General features: G+C 37.0%; 1 protein-coding gene across 1 annotated transcript in view; it reads left to right on the top strand.

The window, feature by feature from the left end:
* Positions 1-21127, top strand: part of EIPR1 (EARP complex and GARP complex interacting protein 1) — an 89314-nt gene that overhangs the window by 36806 nt on the left and 31381 nt on the right. The window contains exon 4 of the mRNA XM_040598778.1: positions 7354-7510. Within this exon, the coding sequence (XP_040454712.1) occupies positions 7354-7510 (157 nt within the window). The remainder of the gene's footprint in view (positions 1-7353; positions 7511-21127) is intronic.

Genomic DNA, 21127 nt, shown 5'->3' with positions numbered 1-21127 from the left:
CTAGCTGCTTGTTCCTGTCATACTGTGAGCATTAATGGGCACCAGCTGGGCTGTAGCTATAGCAGCTTCACCACTTAGAGCTGCTGTGGCAATGCTGCAGAAGGGCCTCCCGTGCAGATTTAGGAAGTATACACTTCAGTTGTTGTTCCCTGGGCAACAGAGTAACTGCAGCCACCTGGCTTTGCACCACCTGAGCTGATCAAAGAGCAAACCCTGTCAGGCACTGATACTTCAGCTCCTCTAGTTTCAGTGTGAATGTCGGCAGGCAGTGATGTCGGGAGCGTTGTCATTTGGGTTTCAAGGTTAAACACAGGGGAACGGAGTAGAATGACAACAGAAAGTAAAACAAAAACATCGTTCCTGTAGATACTACCATTTGATGCGTGTAGCTATTGGTTATAGAAAATTAATTTTTAAATACTGGTTTATTAAGGTACATATAAAATGTGTTTTGAAATTATTCAAAAAGAGAATAGGAGACTAGCAATAACTGGCTTCAGTTTTGGGAGAAAGAAAAACAATCAAGGGTGATTAATCATATGTGTTAAGTTAAGAAAGACCACAAAGACTGATTGAACACAAAGGTTAAAATGCTTTGTAAAATGGAATAATTAGGGAGGACCGACCAGAGCTGGATCTGGTCTGCTTTGGGTGACTGCTGTAAGCTTCTGACAGGTCAGGACTGCAGCTGTTCAATATATCGGCATACCTCAATGGCATGGTAGGTTTTATTCAGCAAGTGGCGCCAGAAGAATGAAAGGTAAATGACTGAACAGCAATGAACTGTAATGTTGGCTGATGTGGACCTGTATAATTTGGATCAAAATACACTTCGGTCTGTTGAAGGGGGGGTGGGAGGGGCAGGTGGTAGTATTTCTTGTATGTCTATTTCACTGTATTACGCTTTTCCGTTTCTATTATGGCAACACTTAATTAAGCAAAATGTTAACTTCTTAAAACCCTGTTTGAAACTGTTACCAAATAATAATGACTGCTGTTGTTTTTAATCACTCTTAAAGTAAGTTTCTCCTTCAGTTTTTTCTAATGTCTCTATTTACTGCTGGTAAAAGATACTAACATCACTTTTGGAGAAAGCCTCCAGTGGGTGAACTGGTGGCAGGCAGAACATGGATAAGCAGTAGTACTTTGTGACTTCTATCAAGTTCTGGGTGTGCTTCAGTCTGCACCTGAAAGAGGAAGGCAAATGGAGCTTCTGGCTTTCTGTGTGTACTTAGACCTCTGCTGAAACTGCAGAGTGTCGATTAGCATCCACGCTTCTGATGAGGATTTGTTTTTTATATTCCATATATTCTTTTTGGTTTTCTGTTTCATGCTTGTTTCACTGATATTTGACTGATGGAAGTTTCTCCAAAGTAGTTTCAGGTGGGGTTTTTTACTACCCTCCCTTTCTTTTTTGTTAAAACTCAAATCATCAAGCTCTTAAGTAGAATAGTTTCTTTTGTAGCTTCCTTACAAAATACATATTTGGGACGGAGAATTTCAGTAATGGGATTCAGTGTGGGAAAACAATGAAATTACTGGGTTGTTTTAAATTGGAAAATCCTCATAGCTCCAACATAACAAGTATAGCTTTTTGTTGTCAATAAAAGAAAACCAAATAGAGGTCTACATGAGAACGCTTACTGTCTACAGTGACAAACTAGACTGCATCTTTCTTGTGCATCTACTCTGATTTATTGCATCAGTTGTCCAGATATCAATTGGTTTCTTAGTATGTTTACTGGGGCTGCATGTTAGGTCCTTTTTAAAGCTGTTATTTATTAAAGAGAATAAACTGTATCTTTCAAGAAGTCTGTATAAACAGATTTTTATGACACCTGATGTTCAGTTGAATTCTTTGTAGTTTTGCAGTCTGTGGCGTTTTCTGGAGGATTCTTTGTAATAATTCTGAACAAATTAAAATTTTATGTTCTCTCTAAATTTGGAGATGTGAAGAGCTCACTTCTTTCATTGAGCCTTTAACTGTAGGAATTGCTGAAGCAAAATCAAACATTGTGTAAAGTGTGAAGACAATTTCTTCTAGCTTAAAAATCTGTAAATTCATAAAAGACTATAATTTGCCACAAGACCAGGAATGACTCTGTGTCCTGAGCAAATAAATTACATCTTGAATCAGCAGTCCATGTCCTTAAATCCATATTTCTTTTTGTATGTAGTCCTAAAATGATTGTATAGTACTAAGGAACGTCCGCTGGCTACTGCGTTGCAGCAGCAACAGTACAGTGAATTGATCTGTTGTGTGTGATGTAACTCTCTGCAAAGGAGTAATGAGTACTTGTGGTTAACTTTACATATGTGTTACTTTTCAAACTCTCATTAATAACTTCCTGTTCTGTTTACATTTCAGGGAGATTTATTGTTTTTCCCCCAGGCTTATTTCTTTCTCAGAGGACTACTTCTACAAGGGGGACAATGTTTAGAGGAAGATAAGCAGGATGTTTCACCTGTCTACAATTTTTACTTTTTTGTGTGTGTGTGTGTTGAAACAGCTGGTAGTGGAAGGCTGAAAATTGTCATGGAAATAGCCCTCATTGAGAAGTCCTTTTGAGTGCCGCAGTGAAAATTGGTATCGATTTGACCAAGTTGTGACCTTTTGCAAATTGCACGCTCTGCATGCGGAGAGTTTTCTCACTTGCTAGACTTGTAAAGTAGGCATCTAAAGATGGTCTTGTGCTCTTTAGCTGCAGTTATCACTGCAGTTATCAGGTTTTGGCTAAACTCACCAAATTTTGTTTTCTGTGGTTGGTTATTGCACACTCATTGCTGTCAGAATCATGTGTAGTTACTTCCTAACCTAGTGCTGTCAGAATGTGGGATTATTGCTTATTCCTTGAATTCTGGCTTGCTTGTTTGTAAGCCTGGATCATGTCAACAGAACTAGGTAGATGAAACTGTGTACAATCACTCTAGCAGATGGTATCCTCTGCCCAGGAGATAGTATTGATGAACCTGGGGAAACAGTGCTTAACAGGGGTTGTTGGACTTGGAACAAAACATCTAGCTCCATCCTTAGCTATGTCTAGCAAAAGGTATACTGAAGATGCACAATGCATTAAACAAGGCATTTCTCTTGAATGAGGAGGAACAAATGTGACAAAGATTAAGCAGTTCATTATCATTCCTGGATTGCTTTACATGAGCAATGAGTTAGTAATACAGTGGGACTCCCTTCTGCAAGCCTTTCACTTGTTCTTTATAAAAGTTTAACTTTCACTTTCTCAAGATGGGTTCAGTAATGCTTACTTGAACCCGGTAACTTTTTTCTTAATACACTGATAACAAAAACTGGCTTAACCTTATGCACTCTCGTCTGTGTTGGTGCTGTGACATAAATAAGAATTCTGGTTTCAATATGAGGTAGGGATGGAGAAGTGGTTTCCAGTTACATGAACAGCTTTAAGGCAGGCATAAAAGCATGACTTAAATAGGCACCATGTGCTTTGCTTGTTCTTCTTTTATAGAATAACTGTCATTTACATAATACGTTCATATTGGTCTCTTAACGTTTTTAAGAAATAATACAAAGAGGTGGTAGACAAAAACAATGTTGTTTTGTATGTGTGTATGCAGTAGGGTGATGTGAAAATAGTAAAAGAAGGGAAAATCTGGAGTTTCTCTCTGCCTGTAGATATTCTAGGTAAGCAATGGGTAGCGGTAGTGAAATTACTTAGTAATACTGGATTTTTAAATTTTAATATGATCACTTGGGAAATAAGGCTACATTGGTAATTCCACAAATGCTGTATGCTGTTAGCAAGCTTGTCACACAGCCATGAGGGGCTTTTTATGGGAATTTGATTTCTATGCAATGAGTGTTACCTTGTGTCTGTGGATTACTGTAAGCTTGTTGTTAGTGGTTATTTGATTAAGAGGAATTGCGACCCACAGAACAGCTCCACTTCATCTGATATAACAAAGTGATGCTTTCACTAAGCACTAGTGTTTGCCCTCTCTTTTACCAGGTAAAAAATGGTTTCTTTTAAAAAGTTCCTTGCAGAAAAGAAAATTAAGCCTTCCTTAAGGCTAGGCATATCTAAAATTACTTTTGTGGGAGGTGGTAGCAATCCCATTTTGGTTTCATGCATCTGGGAATTAATAAAATGTTAGAACTGTAGATGACTACATAAAAAGTGCAAGGAGAAATTGATAGTGCTCTGAATCAAGTCTCTGCTCTACAGATTTCAGCCACATACTTAATTCTAGAATTCATCCAAAGTTTAAAATTAGGATCTGAAGATTTGTGATGCATATACAGTTGTTCATGATGGATGGTCATTCGACAGCTGTCATTTTCCATGAGCATCTTCAAACCCAGCTGAAAGTGGAGGATAATGTCCTGAGTATTGAGGAATCTTGTGCCTGTTGTCTCTTTTTTGCTGATTCGCAGCAAATTTTGTCCTTCACCAGTCCTGATGAAGTGAAATAGGCATGGAATGGCACAAGATTCTGCATGTGAAATTCTGCGCCAACCTGTACTTAAGATACTGTTACCAGTTGTTTACAAGAATATCTATGTTACAAGTGGAAGTGAAGGTAATAAGCTTATTTACATGTATGATGGTAACATGAGAAGAAACTTTTAGTAAACAACAAAATGTAATTAATGTAGTAATGAGAAAGAAAAGGTTTCTATTTATAGTGAAAAAAGGTGTGATACCTGTCTCACTGAACCTTTCTTACTGTAAACTAAAAATTTATTTTTTTAACTTTCTACTTTGTAAACATGGATAGAAAAAACTAACAACTAATTACACTATTTGAGAAGGAGTGGATGACTACTGTGCTGCTGGAACCCTAGTATGTTTGATAGGTATCCTTAATTTTAGAATTGTACTTTAAAGATACATGCGAATACACAAGACTTGGAGCAATTTTTTTAATAATAAAAAAATTTTAAAAATTGCGTAAGATACTATACAATAAGAACTGTTAATACAGAAATGTACTGTGTATCATAATCTCATTATACTCATATTCTAGTAGGAATAATTTTACATTTTATCAAAAGAGAACAATAGGTAAAACCAGTCTCGGTTTGTTTTCAACATCTAGCCACATAAAAACTTGTGTTCATTAGCTAGCTGTAAAAACAAAAAGTAGATGTTAATTCAGTTAATTTTTAATTATGTCACACATTGAAATTTTAAGCATTTATTTTTAGCCACTGATTTCTAGCTTGAGCCTTGTTGATTAAATTTTGACTAAAAAAAAAGTAGAAGGTAATATTTATTAGGTAGTACTTCAACAAGATTGGACATATCAGTGTATTCAAAAGTGTGTGGTCTAGGCTACTGTTCTTTAAAATCCTGAATGTCAGATTTCTTCGTGACATTTCAATGATGTCTTAAAGAGTTGTGGTGCTGTGCTGAGAAAAAAGGTGGCTTGAGAAACATGTAGTTTGTTTTCCATCATTTGCTTTTGTGGTTCTCTGCATAGATCTTGATGATAGTGGAAAAGCTAACACTTCACATGCATGGTACAGACCTTTCAGTAATTACAATCTACTAGAAACTGTTGTGTTCTTTAATGTTCTGTCACATATTGAGTATTGAGGTGAAACATTTGATAGATCTCACCTTCTAGAGCTATATTGCACTTCCAGTTTCATTTATTATTATTTGTATGGCATGTGACGCATGCTGGGCATTGATTTGCCCTTTGCTAAAGAAAGGTAGCCATCTGCTGCTGCTTCCTCCTCTTTGTTCAGTGCTACATGGATTTAGAGTAAAGGATTTGCTGCAGATGATTTGGAAATAGCTGTTAAGTTGGCATACCACTACCATTAGTAGAAGTTCCATTGCGTGTTAGTAAATAAGGGATTATCCATTACTTCTAGATGTATGCTCTCCTGATACTGTGTTCAACTTGTGTATGCCAAATTACTGTAGAACATGTATGTGCATCATACATATTTTTTATATTTAGTACAATCTATCAAATACCCAGCACTTGTGTGTTCTGCATTCAGTGCTTGAATTTAAAGTCCTCCTCCTACCCCTGTTTCCTTCTCATGGCAGTGGCCTTTTTCTATTAGTGGCTTGACCTAATTAACTATGGCTTGTGTTTCGTATGTCTACTTTTTAAATACATCTGCATTCTTGATTTTTGGGCTTGATTACTAAACTGCTTTTTGTCTGATGCTCTGTTGTTTGGGTGCCTTTTTTGCATATAGAACGTCCAGATCGGTGACCTTTATAATGGAAACTTTTTTACCCCTTTATTAATGTCATTTTAGCCTAAGAAGGCCTTTTTCAGGTTTACTGTCCTTCCTCTTGAAAACACTCTCATTACAATTGTTCCCATTTTAGTTTCCACTGGTGTCAGTTGCTCACATCTGCTCATGGCCCTGTAATCAGGCACTCTGCACTAAAATGAGCTACAATGCACTTGAAGGCAGAACTGTGAAAAAGTGGCATTCGAAATGACCTCAGAACGGAAAACATGTCGTTCATTGCAGCTTATCCGCTGGACTTTTCATTGAACACATCCTCCAGCAGATAGTTGCTCCCCTTGCTTTTGCTTAACGTAGCTGCGGCTGGCTGCTTGCTTTGTTCCTGCTGTAGTGGATAATACTGATTCGTCTTCTGCGAACCGTGGACCAGTGGCTGGAACAACATGAACATATGCAGTGCTGCTCTGGTCCCCTCCCGTTCTGCACTGCTACAAATTGCTATATGGGGTGATGGGTAGTGCCATGTGTGCATAGACCATATGGTATTTTCTGCACAATCTACAGTTGGCTTGTTCATCGTAAATTGTAATATTTTGCTATATGCCTGTAAGTTCAGTTTGTCTCTTGGAAGCTGTTTTTATCTGGTTTGTCCTATTTGCTAGGATTAGAGGAGTATGCTCACATGGAAAACTTAATTTTGCAATAAACAGTTAGTAGTAAAGGATATAATATAATGCTATAGATTCAACTGAAGATAGCCCTTAAAAGACAAATGTTAAAACGATCTCTAAATCCTTACTGTTAAGGAATTGAGCAATGTAACTTGTTGGTCGTTTTCATTAACATCGGTATGGGGAATGAAGCTTGAAAAACTTGTCTCCTGAAGAATTATGTTTTCATGAGCACTGAATTTTGCCTTTAAACAGGGAGAGGCACATTAAATGCATGCTAATTATGAGTTTTGCAGCAACTTGACTGCTAACTCAAGGTCTGTGCCTGTATCCACATTCTGCATTCTTTGCATTCATCTTGGTGTAGTATTTTTAAATATATTAAACAGCAGATGTGCATTGCTTATAGGTTTGTGTAAATGTTGGTGCACTGCATACAAACTATGTCTTCCATACAATGAACTGTTGACATTATTCTCTGTTGCTTAGCTTCAGACAGTAAAGTCATGACATGTGCTGCTGTTTGGAGGATGCCGAAGGAATTGGAATCAGGCAGTCATGAATCCCCTGATGATTCATCAAGCAACACTCAAACCCTGGAGCTACTCTGTCACCTTGACAACACAGCCCATGGCAATATGGCCTGGTAGGATTCTGCATATTTTATACTCCTAGAAAAAGCCTAACGGATAGACCTGTGCTATTAGTTTTGTGCAGATTTATATTGTAGAAGCTATGCTATACACTTTAAAACTATTCCATCTTAAAAAAAAAAATAATACAAATTGGATTTTTACTCCCAGATGTTTCATAGATTAAAAACATCTATTATAGTCCTGCAAACACATATGGAGTAACAGCCTGTGTACAGTTTTAATGTGTTTCTCCCCACCTGCCCCCATCTAAAACCTGTGTTGCACAAAGGTATAATACTTAGCTTTTCAATCTTTTTATGGAATATAAATTTGATGTTGCAAATTGGTCTTTGTTTTTCACTCTTCACTCAACTGGTTTGGCACAAGTGCAAGTAATTTATTGTTTGTTAAGGATGTGAATTCATTATATTATATGATGCCTGTTTAAATACTCCTTTCTGTTGCCTAAGAAAAGACAAGGAGAGCTGCAGTACTGCAGAGGGTATTACAGCAGTTTGTTTCCCAGAATGTTGAATTTCTGCATGGTAGTATCCTTTAATTTGTGGTTACTCATTTTCATATGAATACTTCTCTTTATATCTCTTTGATTATATTAAACCAACCCCCTTTTTATTGTTGAAACCTTTAGATTATTGGTTTCTAATATAGTTGGGAATGTTATTTTGGGGTTTTTTAAATCTTTATCTTTTATTCCTTAAGACTTGTACATTTTGTCTTTTAATTTTCTTAACCTGTTTCTATCTGATGCTGGGATGCCAGAACTCTGCATGGTACCCTGATCACCAGAGGAGGAATAGGGGGTATATCACTCCGTATCAGGATGTAAATTTATATGAATGACAAAAATCAGGGTTTTCCCCTGATATAGCTTGTAGCAAGTTAATGTGCAATTTTCTGTCTCCTGTCATCTGACTTTGTTCAGTACTAGTGCTCACAAATATCTGCTACCATTTAATACCCATTATCTATGTATGTGTGTATATATACGCATAAAGATTTGGAAGTGTCCTGTGTTACAGAGATGCAACAATAAATGCAATACTTGGCATTGGTAGCCCTTATATCAACTCAGACGAGCACAGCTGAGTAAGGGGATCTTGTTCTAGAGCAGGCTTTTCTATTCCTGCCTCACTCATAGTGGAAGCACTCACATAAATGAGTGAAACAAACATTTTGTGCCAAATGTGTGTGATTAAACAGGCTGTGCCCCACTGAGTGGTGTATTGGCTATGAATAGCAACTTAAATATTAGTTTCTATTACACATTTCAGATGTTTAGAAAAATATGGATCTAGACACTTACAACGGTTGTTAGAACCAACCATAAATTAGAAAATCAGTTTTTCTCAAGGGTAAGTGTAAGTACTCTTCAAACTTCAGTGTAAGACCAACATTCTGGTGTATACAATTGCTTTGTACAAGATCAGCGGTCTGGCATCATACACTCACAGTAAGAAGGGCAACACTTATGCTGGTTCTGTCATTTGCCTTGCCATTAGAACATACTTTTGTACATTTTACTCACAGAACACAGAATGGACACTGAACCCAGGGGTTCAGTGTGACCACATGCAGTTTAAGGAGGTTGTTTAATCCACAGGGTGCAGTAGAGCCATGTACCACAACCACTACCCTTGTTAAGGGTGGAAAAGTTTTTATGTCATGATAAGTTTTGAAATTATACATTTTAAATTTAATAAAGGCTTAACTTTGAAAATTATTAGTCAGAATGTGCTTAAAAAAAAAAAGTGAAAACATAAACTGGGCTTTTATCACATCTTTATATGCTGGGCAGTAAAGAGTGCCATAGTTGACAGTACAGTTTAGAGATGCAGGGTGTAATGCTCATCTCTGCTTTTGTGGCATCTAGTGTGAACTTCTGTGATTCCAGGCAGTAGCTCATGGGAAGGTATTTTGTCTGTCTCAGCGTCCATAGCACAGATGCTTCACAGTATTTGTGGACCTGGGTTGCAGGTCATAAGTAGTTGAGATTTGACTATAATTCTTGGAAATGCAGCTGGTTATGTACTGTGTCATCCACTGCCTCTCTCAAGGCTTTGTTTGTATTTCCTTGTACTTTTGTTCACGTTTTTCCTGCTCTGCTTTATTTCTTCTTTTCTTTAAGGTTTATTTTCTTGCATTCTTTTTCATTAAGGAGGTCTGATAGTTTTTCAGCTATCTCACAGATTTTGTGTTTCTAGGTTCATGTACTAGGGAACTCAAAGGGGGATTTTTTTTTTCAGGTCTGGTGCATTAAGTATTGGTTTTGCCCAATTGTTTACTGGTGTTAAGAAGAACTTATCCTGTGTTTCCTTATCTTTATCTTCATCTCTTTTATAGAATGCTGTGCTCAAATGTCTTTGAAATTCCTTATAAAACGTGTAGGGCCTTATTTAATACCAGTTCTCTTCTGTGAACTAAGACCAAAAGAGCATTTCCAATCGATTGTGACTAAAATCCTGAACTTTCCTTGCACATGTCTGACACTATGCTCCTCCTGCTCAGGATCTTTTGAAATTATTTTCTAGTCTTGGCAAAACCTTTGACAAAAATCTGATCTCCAAGACATTACAGGCAAGTGAAAAAGAAATGTACTTTTCTATAATTCTATTTTATCTGGATTGCATGAGTTACTGTGTTTAAAAATTAAGCATCACTATTCACTTTCAGTTACTGAGATTGTTTACTGCATCTAAGCTTTGAATCTGGGACCTGTTAGAATTTTTACTCAAACCCTTGTATGGCACAGAGTTCAGAAAATGAAGCAGATACTTAAATTAGGCAAACAAATAGGCCTGTTAATTGCGCTGTTTGGTTCAAGCCTAAGACTTTTTTTTCTTCATTCTCTACCTACTGTTCCTCATGTGAGCCAAAGCGCAAAGATTTTAAGTGCAAAATTCCCAAGTGAATTACTTCCAGAGTGAAAAACTGCAGAGATCCATGGGGATTTACATGTTAAAAAAGAAAAGAATTTTCTATAAATTATTTTTTTGGTAAATGTATGTATTTACAGTGTTACACATATATAACCATAGGTATGTTGGTCTATGCAATGTTTTAAGATTCAGTAATTGAAGGAACTTGCCATTGGGTATCTTGCAAGAAGCAGTCCAGGGTACAGCCTGGATACAAGAGGCCAAGGAAACAAGCCTGCATTTAATTAGATTTTGATTACTCCTTTGAGTGTAGCTTGGAGGAATCCCTGAAACTGTGTCTGTTAAAATACTGAAGACTTAGGTTTTAGTGGTGACCTACTGTTCTACTTCATCCTCAGTTTTCCTACAGACTTTTTTGATGATGGACTTGACAGGATGGTCCTCAGAGGAGGAGGGTACCACAGGCCATGAGAGGAAGTGTAATCTGTGAGATCTTAAATTAAGAACTGTCGTGGTTTAACCCCAGCTGCCAGCCAAGTACCACACAGCTGCTCACTCACTTTCCCACCCCACTCTGCCAGTGGGGTAGAGTAGAAAATAGAGAAAAAGGTAAAAGTTGAGGGTTGAGATAAGAACAATTTAATAATTGAAATAATAACAACAATTGTAACAAAAAGGAGAGAGGAGGGGAGAGGGATAAAATCCAAAGGGAAAGGAAAATAAAACAGTGATGCACAGTACAGTTGCTGACCAGCTCCTGACCGATGGCCAGCCAGTCTCCAAGCACACCCTGGCCAACTCCCCCCAATTTATATACTAAGCGTGACGTTCATGGTGTGGAACATCCCTTTGGCTATTTGGGTCAGCTGTCCTGGCTGTGTTGCCTCCCAGTTCCTTGTGCCCCTCCAGTTTTCTCGCTGGCAAGGCCTAAGCAACTGGAAAGTCCTTGACTTAATATAACACATTGATGGTTTAGTTGTTGCTAAGTAATGTTTATCAACATTATTCTCATACCAAATCCAAAACACAGCACTGGTGCAGCAGCTACTGAGAAGAAAATTAACTCTGTCCTAGCTGAAACCATCCTGATCTCAGCAGGGACTTTTGTTGTCAGAAGTAAAGGTGCAAAGCTGGAGTTTCTCCTCTTGCATCTGCTGGAATCAGGCTTGCTTGTCTCTGCCTAACATCCTACTTCTTGATTTCCAGATTTGGCAGGTATAATATTAGGAAGGTGTTACTCAGTAGGAAGGTATGTGCTTCAAAAGAGAGGGGGAACAAATGGACTGAGTTGGATGGTGGTCAATGGAGTGAATTTGTAAGAAAGTAAAAGCAATATAAATATGGGGAAAATGTTAGACAGTGTAGGTACAGCTGTAAAGAGAAAACAAATGGAGATTACAAAGTTCAGAAAAGTGGGAGCTCGGTTGTGGGAGGCCTGAAAAGTAAGGAATGAAGAATTCACGTTTTATATGGAAAGCAAGTCAGTTGCTAAAAAAGTTGGAAAAGGGTAAATATGTTGGGAATAATGACAGATTACTTCATTAAGCTTCTCTACATGCTGAAGTAGTAGTGTAGCCTCCTCAACTCATACTAAATATGGACTTGCGAATATCACATCTAAGAGAAATTGGAGAGGAAGACAAATTATTTTTTTAAGAAGTCACAGATGTTTCAAGAACTCTGGAATGTTTATCTCTAAAATATTAAACTAAACTTTGAAGTCACAAAGGAGAAAGTTACTATAAATAAGCTATTCCCACAGACTTTTTAAGTACTTACAATTTATTTGGTATTTCATCTAAGGTTGCCAAACAGAGTTCTGAGAAGTACCACCTCTTGGCTGTGTGATTGCACAGTATGAAGCAACCTCATTAAGGTCGGCCTTTAACAAAAGTACAAATTTTCTATAACAGTCCTTTCAACTTGAATGAATGTTTACTTTATTTAAGATACATAAGATGCCATACATAATGTATTATTGCTTCATTTTAATCATGTTCATTCCATTAATGAACAGTCACCTGTTGAAAGTTAAGCATATTTGTAATCAGTGCCTGGAAGACAGGTAAGTGTGTTCCAGAAGTGTTTTACTTATTCTTTTTGGTCTTTAAAATAGTATTTAAAAAGAACAACAACAAAAAAGAAAAAAAAACCCACAAACAAAACCCCCCAAACACCTCAAGAGGTTGTCTCAAGTAAAAAAGCCTGGAAGCGGAAGAATCTGAAACTTAAAAGAAAATTGGTATTTTTTTAATAGCTCTAACACTTGCACATTGTATTTGGGTAACGCGTCTGTTTCCTGTCATGATGTTGGTAACATTAATTCTTCTATAGTACACCACTGTCAGGCATCAGGATACATATGTTAAAATTCTGCCGTAGTGTTTCACTTTAAAAAAAAAAAAAAAAAGTCCAAAACAATTTAATGATCAATGTCTAATGAATTTAAACAGGAAAGTAATACTACTTTTAGGAGGATCGTATGGTTTTGAATATATAGTATATTAACTGTTGTATGTGTTTTCTAGCAAAGGCATGTAACACATACAATCAGAAGTCTTTTGATATGAAGACCTTATCTTATTTTAACACTTCATATGTCCCAGTACCAGAAATATCATTGTGAAGAAGGAGATAACTCTATTTGCATAGTGTTTTCTTGGAGGGTGTCAGGAGTGCCAGTTATATGGGTAGGGGTATAAACTAAACTTCAGGGGTTTTTAAGGTTTTTTGTAACAGCCACCCAACTGATACTGTGTCGTACGCCTTTAAATTCTTCACATAATGCACAAAATTTCAGAGCTATCAAGAGAAACATGTCGGTCAAGCTGATTAATTACAGATGGATTCAAAAAATTATCAGCACTTAGGAATAATTCTTCCACAACTGGTTCATTCCACACATTTACGTTCTCCATCAGCCACTTCTGACATTACAAAGACTAAGTATAGAGAAAGTTTTTAGCAAAAACCTGCTATGACAAGTGTTTTTACTAGGCATGTAATTTTTAGCTGCTTATCAGTATTGACGCTCTCCCCTTCATATTCTGATCCTTTCTAGAATGGTAAAATTCTTAACTGTATCTTACGTTCTACTTCACTCCCCTCTGCTACCTTAATTCTGTGGGATATCCTGAGTTCTTTACAGGATTTTTTCTCTTGAATCTTTGATTATGCTTTATTGTAAATAAATCCATGTATTATATATAAATCCAAATGTTCAACTATTTGTTTTCTGTTTCTCACATTTTCTCTGTCTTTTTCCCCTTTATCATACTCTTAACATGTGTCTGGAACCAGTAACTTTTTCATTCCCTTGAATGCTTTTGGTAGTCTTGAGTGGTTAGTATTGTGCAAATTTAAACCTTTAAGGTATTCAATGTAATTGCATATACTAGGGAACAACTGTGATTCATTAATTGGGTAGTAAAATAATAAAATATTATGTTCCCAAGTTATTATGTTAATTTTTGATCAGAATTTATTAGACTCTATCTTGAAAAGCAAAGGGAATCTTAATGAAAGTAAAATCTGACATTGAAGAAAATACTAAGGGAAAATTATGCTGTGTTTCATGTATGTGAACTTACTGCATGTATTGAGTTAATTTATGACCACTTTGATTAATTTCAATAGACTTCATATGCTTAAAATGATAATTCATTTTGTTGAAGTTTTTGCAGGTTTTTTGTTTACCTTGGATTTATTAACCGTGATACAGAAAAAAGTACAGAAATTGTGTTATGCTAAAAGTAAAAACTGATGGGTTTGTAGAGTACTATTTCACTTCTTCCAAACTTGAAAGTGGTTTTTGGCTTCGGTTCTCACCGTGCTGTCATATTCCCTAGTTTTACTGCCAAATTAGTTGAGATTTTTCCCTGTTGAAAGAAAACTGAGCTATTTCTGGAAGGTTTTTTTTCCTATTTATAATGCCACTTCAGCTATTTTTACCACTAAAAGAACTAAGGTTGCAGTCTGCCTTAGCTGATTTTGCAGGTTAAATAGATACTAGCTGAGTTTATTTAATTTTTTTTATAAAATTGCTTAAAAGGTCAGTGGGAAACATTAAAAAAAAATAACGTTGCAGTACGGTGGAAAAGGTGAGTTATGCAGGAGATTTTTAAATGTTCACAAGGAACGAGCTTTGAACAGGTATCCCTGTTTTCTTTGTCCTGGGCTCTTACTTGCTCTTCGAAACCCCATTAAGCATTTACTATTTGAATATTTATTCCTCAGAGTAGAATTCTTTCTTAGCACAGTATTCTGGGATGATTATAGATAAAGTAATATTGCTGACATCTTCTTACACAGTAGTTAAAAATTCAGGGCTTTAAATGTCTTTTTGGATGTTTGTTGGATGAAAAAAATTGATCCTTGTACCTTTGTAATTAAGGGCATCTATTTGATAAAATGTGTGTGAGAACATAAGGGGTGCCTGGCGTTCAGTCTTAGGCAGTGGTGATGGAGAGGTTATTTAGGGAGGCCACATCACCTAGAGTCCCAACCACTTCTTACAGTCTATTCAACTCAAATTTCCTCAGTATCCACAGTCAGTATATTAGGGGTGTTAGAAGGTACATCTGTGCCAGGTCCATGTAAACCTTTAGCATTGTTGGTTTTGCTGTTCTTTTGAACAGAAGGACTGGTGATTTTCCTCAGCTATCAATGCAGATCCTAGGCAATCATAATTTTCTTCTTATATACATGTTTCAAATCATTGGAGAAACATACTTAGGAGTATTCTGTTTTACTGGGGTTTTCCCCCCACCTCCAACCATGCAGATGCCCTATTTGCTACCAACAGCAATAAATTAATGAGGATGTGATCTATCTGTGTTGCCATCTCTCAAAAATCCCATATGAAAATACTCAAATTATCACACACCACCACCACCACCCCCAAGTAGATACCCATTTCCTCTGAAATGAGTCTGCAGAGACTGCTTTTGTCCACTCCAGCTGTTTCACAAATAAGGTGGTTTCAGCGCTTAATCTTCATATTAGTACATGGAAAAAACAAATGGCATTTGTGTGGCCTCCAGAGGCTGGGCACGACTTTCACATGGCAGCTCCCTGTGTGCTTTCCTGCCAAGCATTCATACCAATAATGTTTTTCTGAGATTGAGCACTTTACTGATCTTCAATAGACAAGCCAGTTAGATGTTTCTATCATGGCATGTCACATATCCATAATATTCACTCTCGTGGGTTTTTTTTTTTAAGCCCTGTTCAAGCAACAGAATGGAAATGGTGTCTGTGGCAGCAGCTGTTCCATGAGCAGTATGTTGTGGAATGATAGAGGTTACATGACTTTTGTCCATCTGCTTTGGAAATGAATCCTATCTTTACACACTGTTTTCCTGCCCGCCCCCTTCAAATTTCATAGAAGAAACTCGTATATATGCTGGGAGGTTCTATTTTTCTACATGTACTGTTTATTGTAAATAGCAGTTTACCATCACCCGGAGTTACCTGTCATCAGTCTCTGCTTATGTGAAATGTGTTGCTCCTTGCTTCGAAGCTTTTTTCCTGTTAGTGTTAAGAAAGAAAGTGAAAACAGCTTTTAATACTCATGTAGATCTTTAAACTGTACATACTTTTTTGAACAGTTCTTACTTGACTCTGGTCATGTTTCTTGGCCAAAGCATCTTGTCAATTGATTCTTCTTCGTATTAATAAATAGGTTTCAGCTCCTTAGTGAGTTGTTCCTAAAACTGTTAAAAAGATCAGTCTGTGTAATAGTATCTGCAGATCTTCCAAGCAGATACACAACTCTGTGCTTAGTAAAGTGCTTTTTCTGGTATGGGATACAGAGTTCAACAGGTACCATAAGCTATACTGCCAAACACTGCATTCCTATAGTAATTTAGCTGTATATACTCTAGACCTTTTGTTATTGTGGACATGTCACCAAAAACCCACTACAGCTATAATATGTTCTGCGATCTCAGCACATGTCTCACATGGGCTTGTTCTAAAACACTTGCAAAAAGAAAAAAGAACTTCCAAAATGTTTTGAAATAGCCATTGACTTCTTGGATATTTCAGCCATCAGTAACAGTAGGATAATTAATGGGCTACTGTAAAATATTCACTGTGGTAATGTGATAAACTTAAAACTTTTGCAAGAACTGTCCTGTGTGTAGACATGTATTTAGCACTTCAGCAATATGGAAAGGCATGGGTGAAACATAATTAAGTTAAAAAGATTTTGCATATTTGCCTTAGATAATGATTTTATTTACGAGTGTTTCTGCACTAATATTTAAATATTCTTGTGAAGAATCCAATTTTCATTATTTTGAGGAAATACTAACTTTCTTAATCTATTGTATTCTTTAGACTGTATTGAATGTTTCATGGAATGTCACAAACAATGCGTAACCTTTTTAATTATCACCCAAGCTCTTCTCTCCCCTCCAAAAGAGAATAAAGGAGAATAAAACAGCCCCCCAGGTTTCATTAAAAAAAACCCAAACAACAAAACCAAACAAAAAACCCTCAAAACCAAAAAAACACCCAGAAAGAAATAAACAAAAAAATACTGGAAGATCTGTTGGTAAACTGTCTTTTATATAGGGGAGATGTCTTGAAAATACCCTGTGATGGTGAATTTTTGTCTTAATTGAAGACACAGTAGTATAACAGTATTCCTCTGGTCAAACCAAAACCAAGGGAAGCCAAGGGTTATGGTCTCTTCTTGTACACTGATATTATTATAACTGTATTTAACAACACTAAAAAGACTAGGAAATGTGTTGTCTGCATGTGATATTATGTTTTCCAGTTACTAAGTTTGAATAGACAAAATAGCTGCAGACAAAACTGAAAGGAGTACTGTGGCTTTTTAGGAAGGACAGGCTGGGATGATGATGAATACAGTTGTCTTCTCTCAGAGAGAGCTGCTGCAGTTCATGGGGATGGATGATGAGCCAAATGGAACTTGTGAGTAAGGATTGAAGAGCAGACAATTACGAGTGACACAAGTAATGGGTGTCTGTAGTAGGCTGCCTCATCAGGAAGAACAACTAGATGAGGCCTTCTACAGACAGGTAGGAGTAGCCTTATGTTTGGAGGTCCTGGTCCTTGTGGGCCACTTTAACCACCCTGGTATCTGCTGGAGGGACAACACAGCAGAGCACAGGCAGCCCAGGGAGTTCTTGGAGAGTATAGATAACTTCGTGATGTGAGTGACAGAGGAGCCAAGGAGGAGAGATGCTCTGCTGGACCTCATACTTGAAGGAAGAGCTGGTTGTGGATGGGAAAGACAAAGGCAGCATTGGCTGATGAGACTGATGGTGTAGTTAAGGATCCCGAGAGGAGGGAATAGGGTAAAAACCAAGCTCACAACCCTTGACTTCAGAAGAGCAGATTTTGGCCTCTTCAGGGATCTGCTTGAATAAGTCCCGTGTGATAGGGCCCTAGGGGGAAGAGGGGTCTAAAGAAAACGTTTAATATGCAAGGGTTACTTTCTCCCAAGTTCAAGAGCAGTCAATCCCAACATGCGTGAAGTTGAGCAAAAATCCAGGATCTCTCGTAATGTGCTGCATATGCCAGTAAGAGGCAGACCTTGGAGGAGAAGGCAGCATCCCAAAAAATCTAGTATACCTTTTATATCTTTGAAAGCAGAAATTTTTCTGGAAAAGTGAATTAATGTTCTTCATTTGTCTGGAACAAATACCTGTGACGACAAGCAGACAAAATAAGCCTCATAATATTGTTAATAAACTCTAAGGACTTGTCTGCAATACCAAATAAACATGGAGAAGCCTCATGACCTTACTAAGGCCTTGCTACAAAACTACTTTGTAGCATGGATTTCAATTGGTGCTGTCCATGGCTTCCTTACTCTGTGGGATTTTCATATGGACTATCTCTCTGAATGCAGAAGGAATAATCTGCTTCACCCACAACTCAATGGGAAGGAATTGAGGATTTCTTAGGTTACTACCCTCTGAAGAACTGTAGGTTACGCTTGTAAAAACTCTCACTACACACTCTACAAGAACTGTCCATGTGTAGAACTTGTGTGTTGTATTACTTCAAAAATAAATGCTGTAGAATGTGGTTGATAGTATTAAGTCTGAATACGGTTAGTTGCAGGTTCCTTTGTATAAAACAGGTCTTACTATTTATTGTTTCACCCATTTGCTTACGTAGCTTGATTTGCTTTGCATCCACCAGTGATTACTCTTATTGTGCCGCGAGTATATAAAGAATGTAGGTAAGTTGGCTAAACTACAAGCTACAGATGTTAACTCACATCTGTAATGTTTTGTGACTTGAAATGTTACCAGTGACAGCTTTTGTCAGTTCATATGTACAGTCTGTATAATCAATTTGCACGATTTTGCTTTGCTGTTTCATGCTTTATTAATATGTAAACCCATGGCCAGCCAGACAGAAGTTTGAGACTGTAGTGTACCACAGAGGTGTTCACCTGTTGGTCATCCCTTTAAATCATGAGTAGCTCAACAGCATCTTAATAGCTGCTTCTACAGAATGGATATTTAGGAGCTGCTGCTTAACATCAGGTCCTATATCTTGGTTTCTTGTAACAAATTCACTACCATGTTTTCTGTTGGATTGTGATCTCCTAAAATTCAGGCTGTCTTTATTATGTTTACATGTAAGTAAATACCTTTTCAATGATGAAACTAATTAGACCCATAAAGCAAGAATCACAATTCCTTTTCTCACTATAAACATGTTTAGTCACAGCTCTAGTAGGCAAGGAGATGCAGTGAAGTAAATAAAAATATCGAGGAGCCTTTATTATTTTGCATTCTGCTTTATGATTTTTTCAAAAGACTTTGTGGGGTTGCCAGCACTGTAGTATGATAATTTAATGAAAAAAGCCTTAAAAAAAAATTTTAAAGGCAGGTGCTTTTTCTGTCACCTCCTTGTTAGGGTACTCTTGTATTCATTTGTCCAGCAGTTTTATTTTTCTGAATGTAAAAATAATTTAAGAATCAGAATAAAGCCCAGCTGTCTTTGAGGTTCTTGTCCAAAATAATGTTTAACTTCCTTTCTCATGCCTCTCAGTAGCCTCTTAACTCTTAGCTAAAACAGCAACTAAAATACGTTCACCTTATCTTTCACTTTTTTTGTGAAAAGTAGCTGTGGTTCTTGGTTTACTGTGTCTTGAGGAGCTAGACACCAAAATATATCTCAGTGGCTGAGAAGTTTGAGACAAAGCATAACTTACATGTCTTACCTGCAGAATAGACTTCAATACACTGCAAAATAGCCAGAACTGTTTTCTTCCAGAAATGTAGCCGCTCCGTAGAGCACTTAAGTAAAGAGTAAGGATTGCGGGTTCTAGGCTGTCCTCAGTCTGATCTCCTATAATGTCCTAATCACCTGATTAGCGGAGTTGTCTTTAAATTTGAATCACTGTACTGCAAAGAGGGCAGGATATTTGAGTCCATAATGTGACTTTTTCTGATGGGCTACATTGAGGCTGCAGGGTGTGCTGCTCAGTTACCAAATGTTTGGGTGTAATTTCCATTTTGCAGTGCATGAGAATTTTCAGTCTAGCAACATTTTCCACTTTATAGAAATAAATGGTTGTCAGTTCTATAATTATGGTTAAGTATTAGTTAATGCTTGCTTTGTCCAACACATTGTGGCTGACTGCATTTCACATCAATGAAAGCTTTTGCATGTTGCTTTGTTCTTCTTTAGTCTACAATGGAGAACTCTTGAATTGTTCATTTGTAAAAGCTCAGTATGTTAATAAATGATGGTGTTAAATATCCTTTCAGCATAAAACACAGATAATAGAGGCCTTTCCTGTGTGCATTTGACTGAGTATTTTAAACTCTCTTTTTTTTTCTTTACTAGGAAAACGTTCTCTGTAGGATTTATTTTTTTTTTTTTTTTTTTTACCAAAACCTGCTGGCTAGAAGCTAATTTAAAGCATCGGGAGACAGATGATAACAAAATAGGGTAAAAGGCAACAAATATAATTGCCTGTCTGCTGTTTATAGATTATCTAAAGAGCAGTGGTGAAGTTGACACTCAGTTTCTGAGTGGCAGCTGTGAATTTGACAATTATCTTGCCCATTTTGGAAAACCGTAAGCATCAGCAACTGTTGGTACACTCAGGAAAATGGTATTGCCTGGTTTATCTGTCTCCCTTTTTAAAGATTATCACCACCTCTGCTGTGTCTGAAAGTTGTTCTAAATGAAAACTTCAGTTTTTCTAAAATTTGTATCTTGCTTGAAAACACTTGCTTTTCACTCACTAGTATTTCCCCCCTGCCCACTTCTCTATGGTTTTCCATGTTCAGCATTGTCATGACTACAGAATACAACTGAACATGTTACAAGGAGTGATTTGAGTAACCTTCACATAGATTATAAAATCTGAATGATTGCTACAACCACACCCATAAAACAATGAACTTTTATGAAAGACAAATTAAATAGAAGCAAAATGGGCAACTCACAAGGACAGAGTGAATGTGGAGAGACCTTTTCATTTCAAGGTATGTCGGCTGGGTTATAATTGGCTCTAATTAGCACACTGTATTCAGCTGTAAAAATTCTTTACCTTGAAGCTCAGTGACACTTAAAGATGGGAAATTTCTTCCTAACTTTGAAAACATCAAAGAAAGTGCTTCCAATCTAGCTTTTACAACTAAAAGTTCAATTATCAGTGCAGGAAAGGTGCAAATACATCAACAGGCATAAAAGAACATTGATCTCTGGCTGGAAGAGCTCTTT

This window comes from Falco naumanni, chromosome 6, assembly GCF_017639655.2.
Source record: "Falco naumanni isolate bFalNau1 chromosome 6, bFalNau1.pat, whole genome shotgun sequence".
Lineage (NCBI taxonomy): Eukaryota > Metazoa > Chordata > Aves > Falconiformes > Falconidae > Falco > Falco naumanni.
Note: the sequence above shows the minus strand (reverse complement) of the source record. Positions and strands in the feature narration are given on the sequence as shown.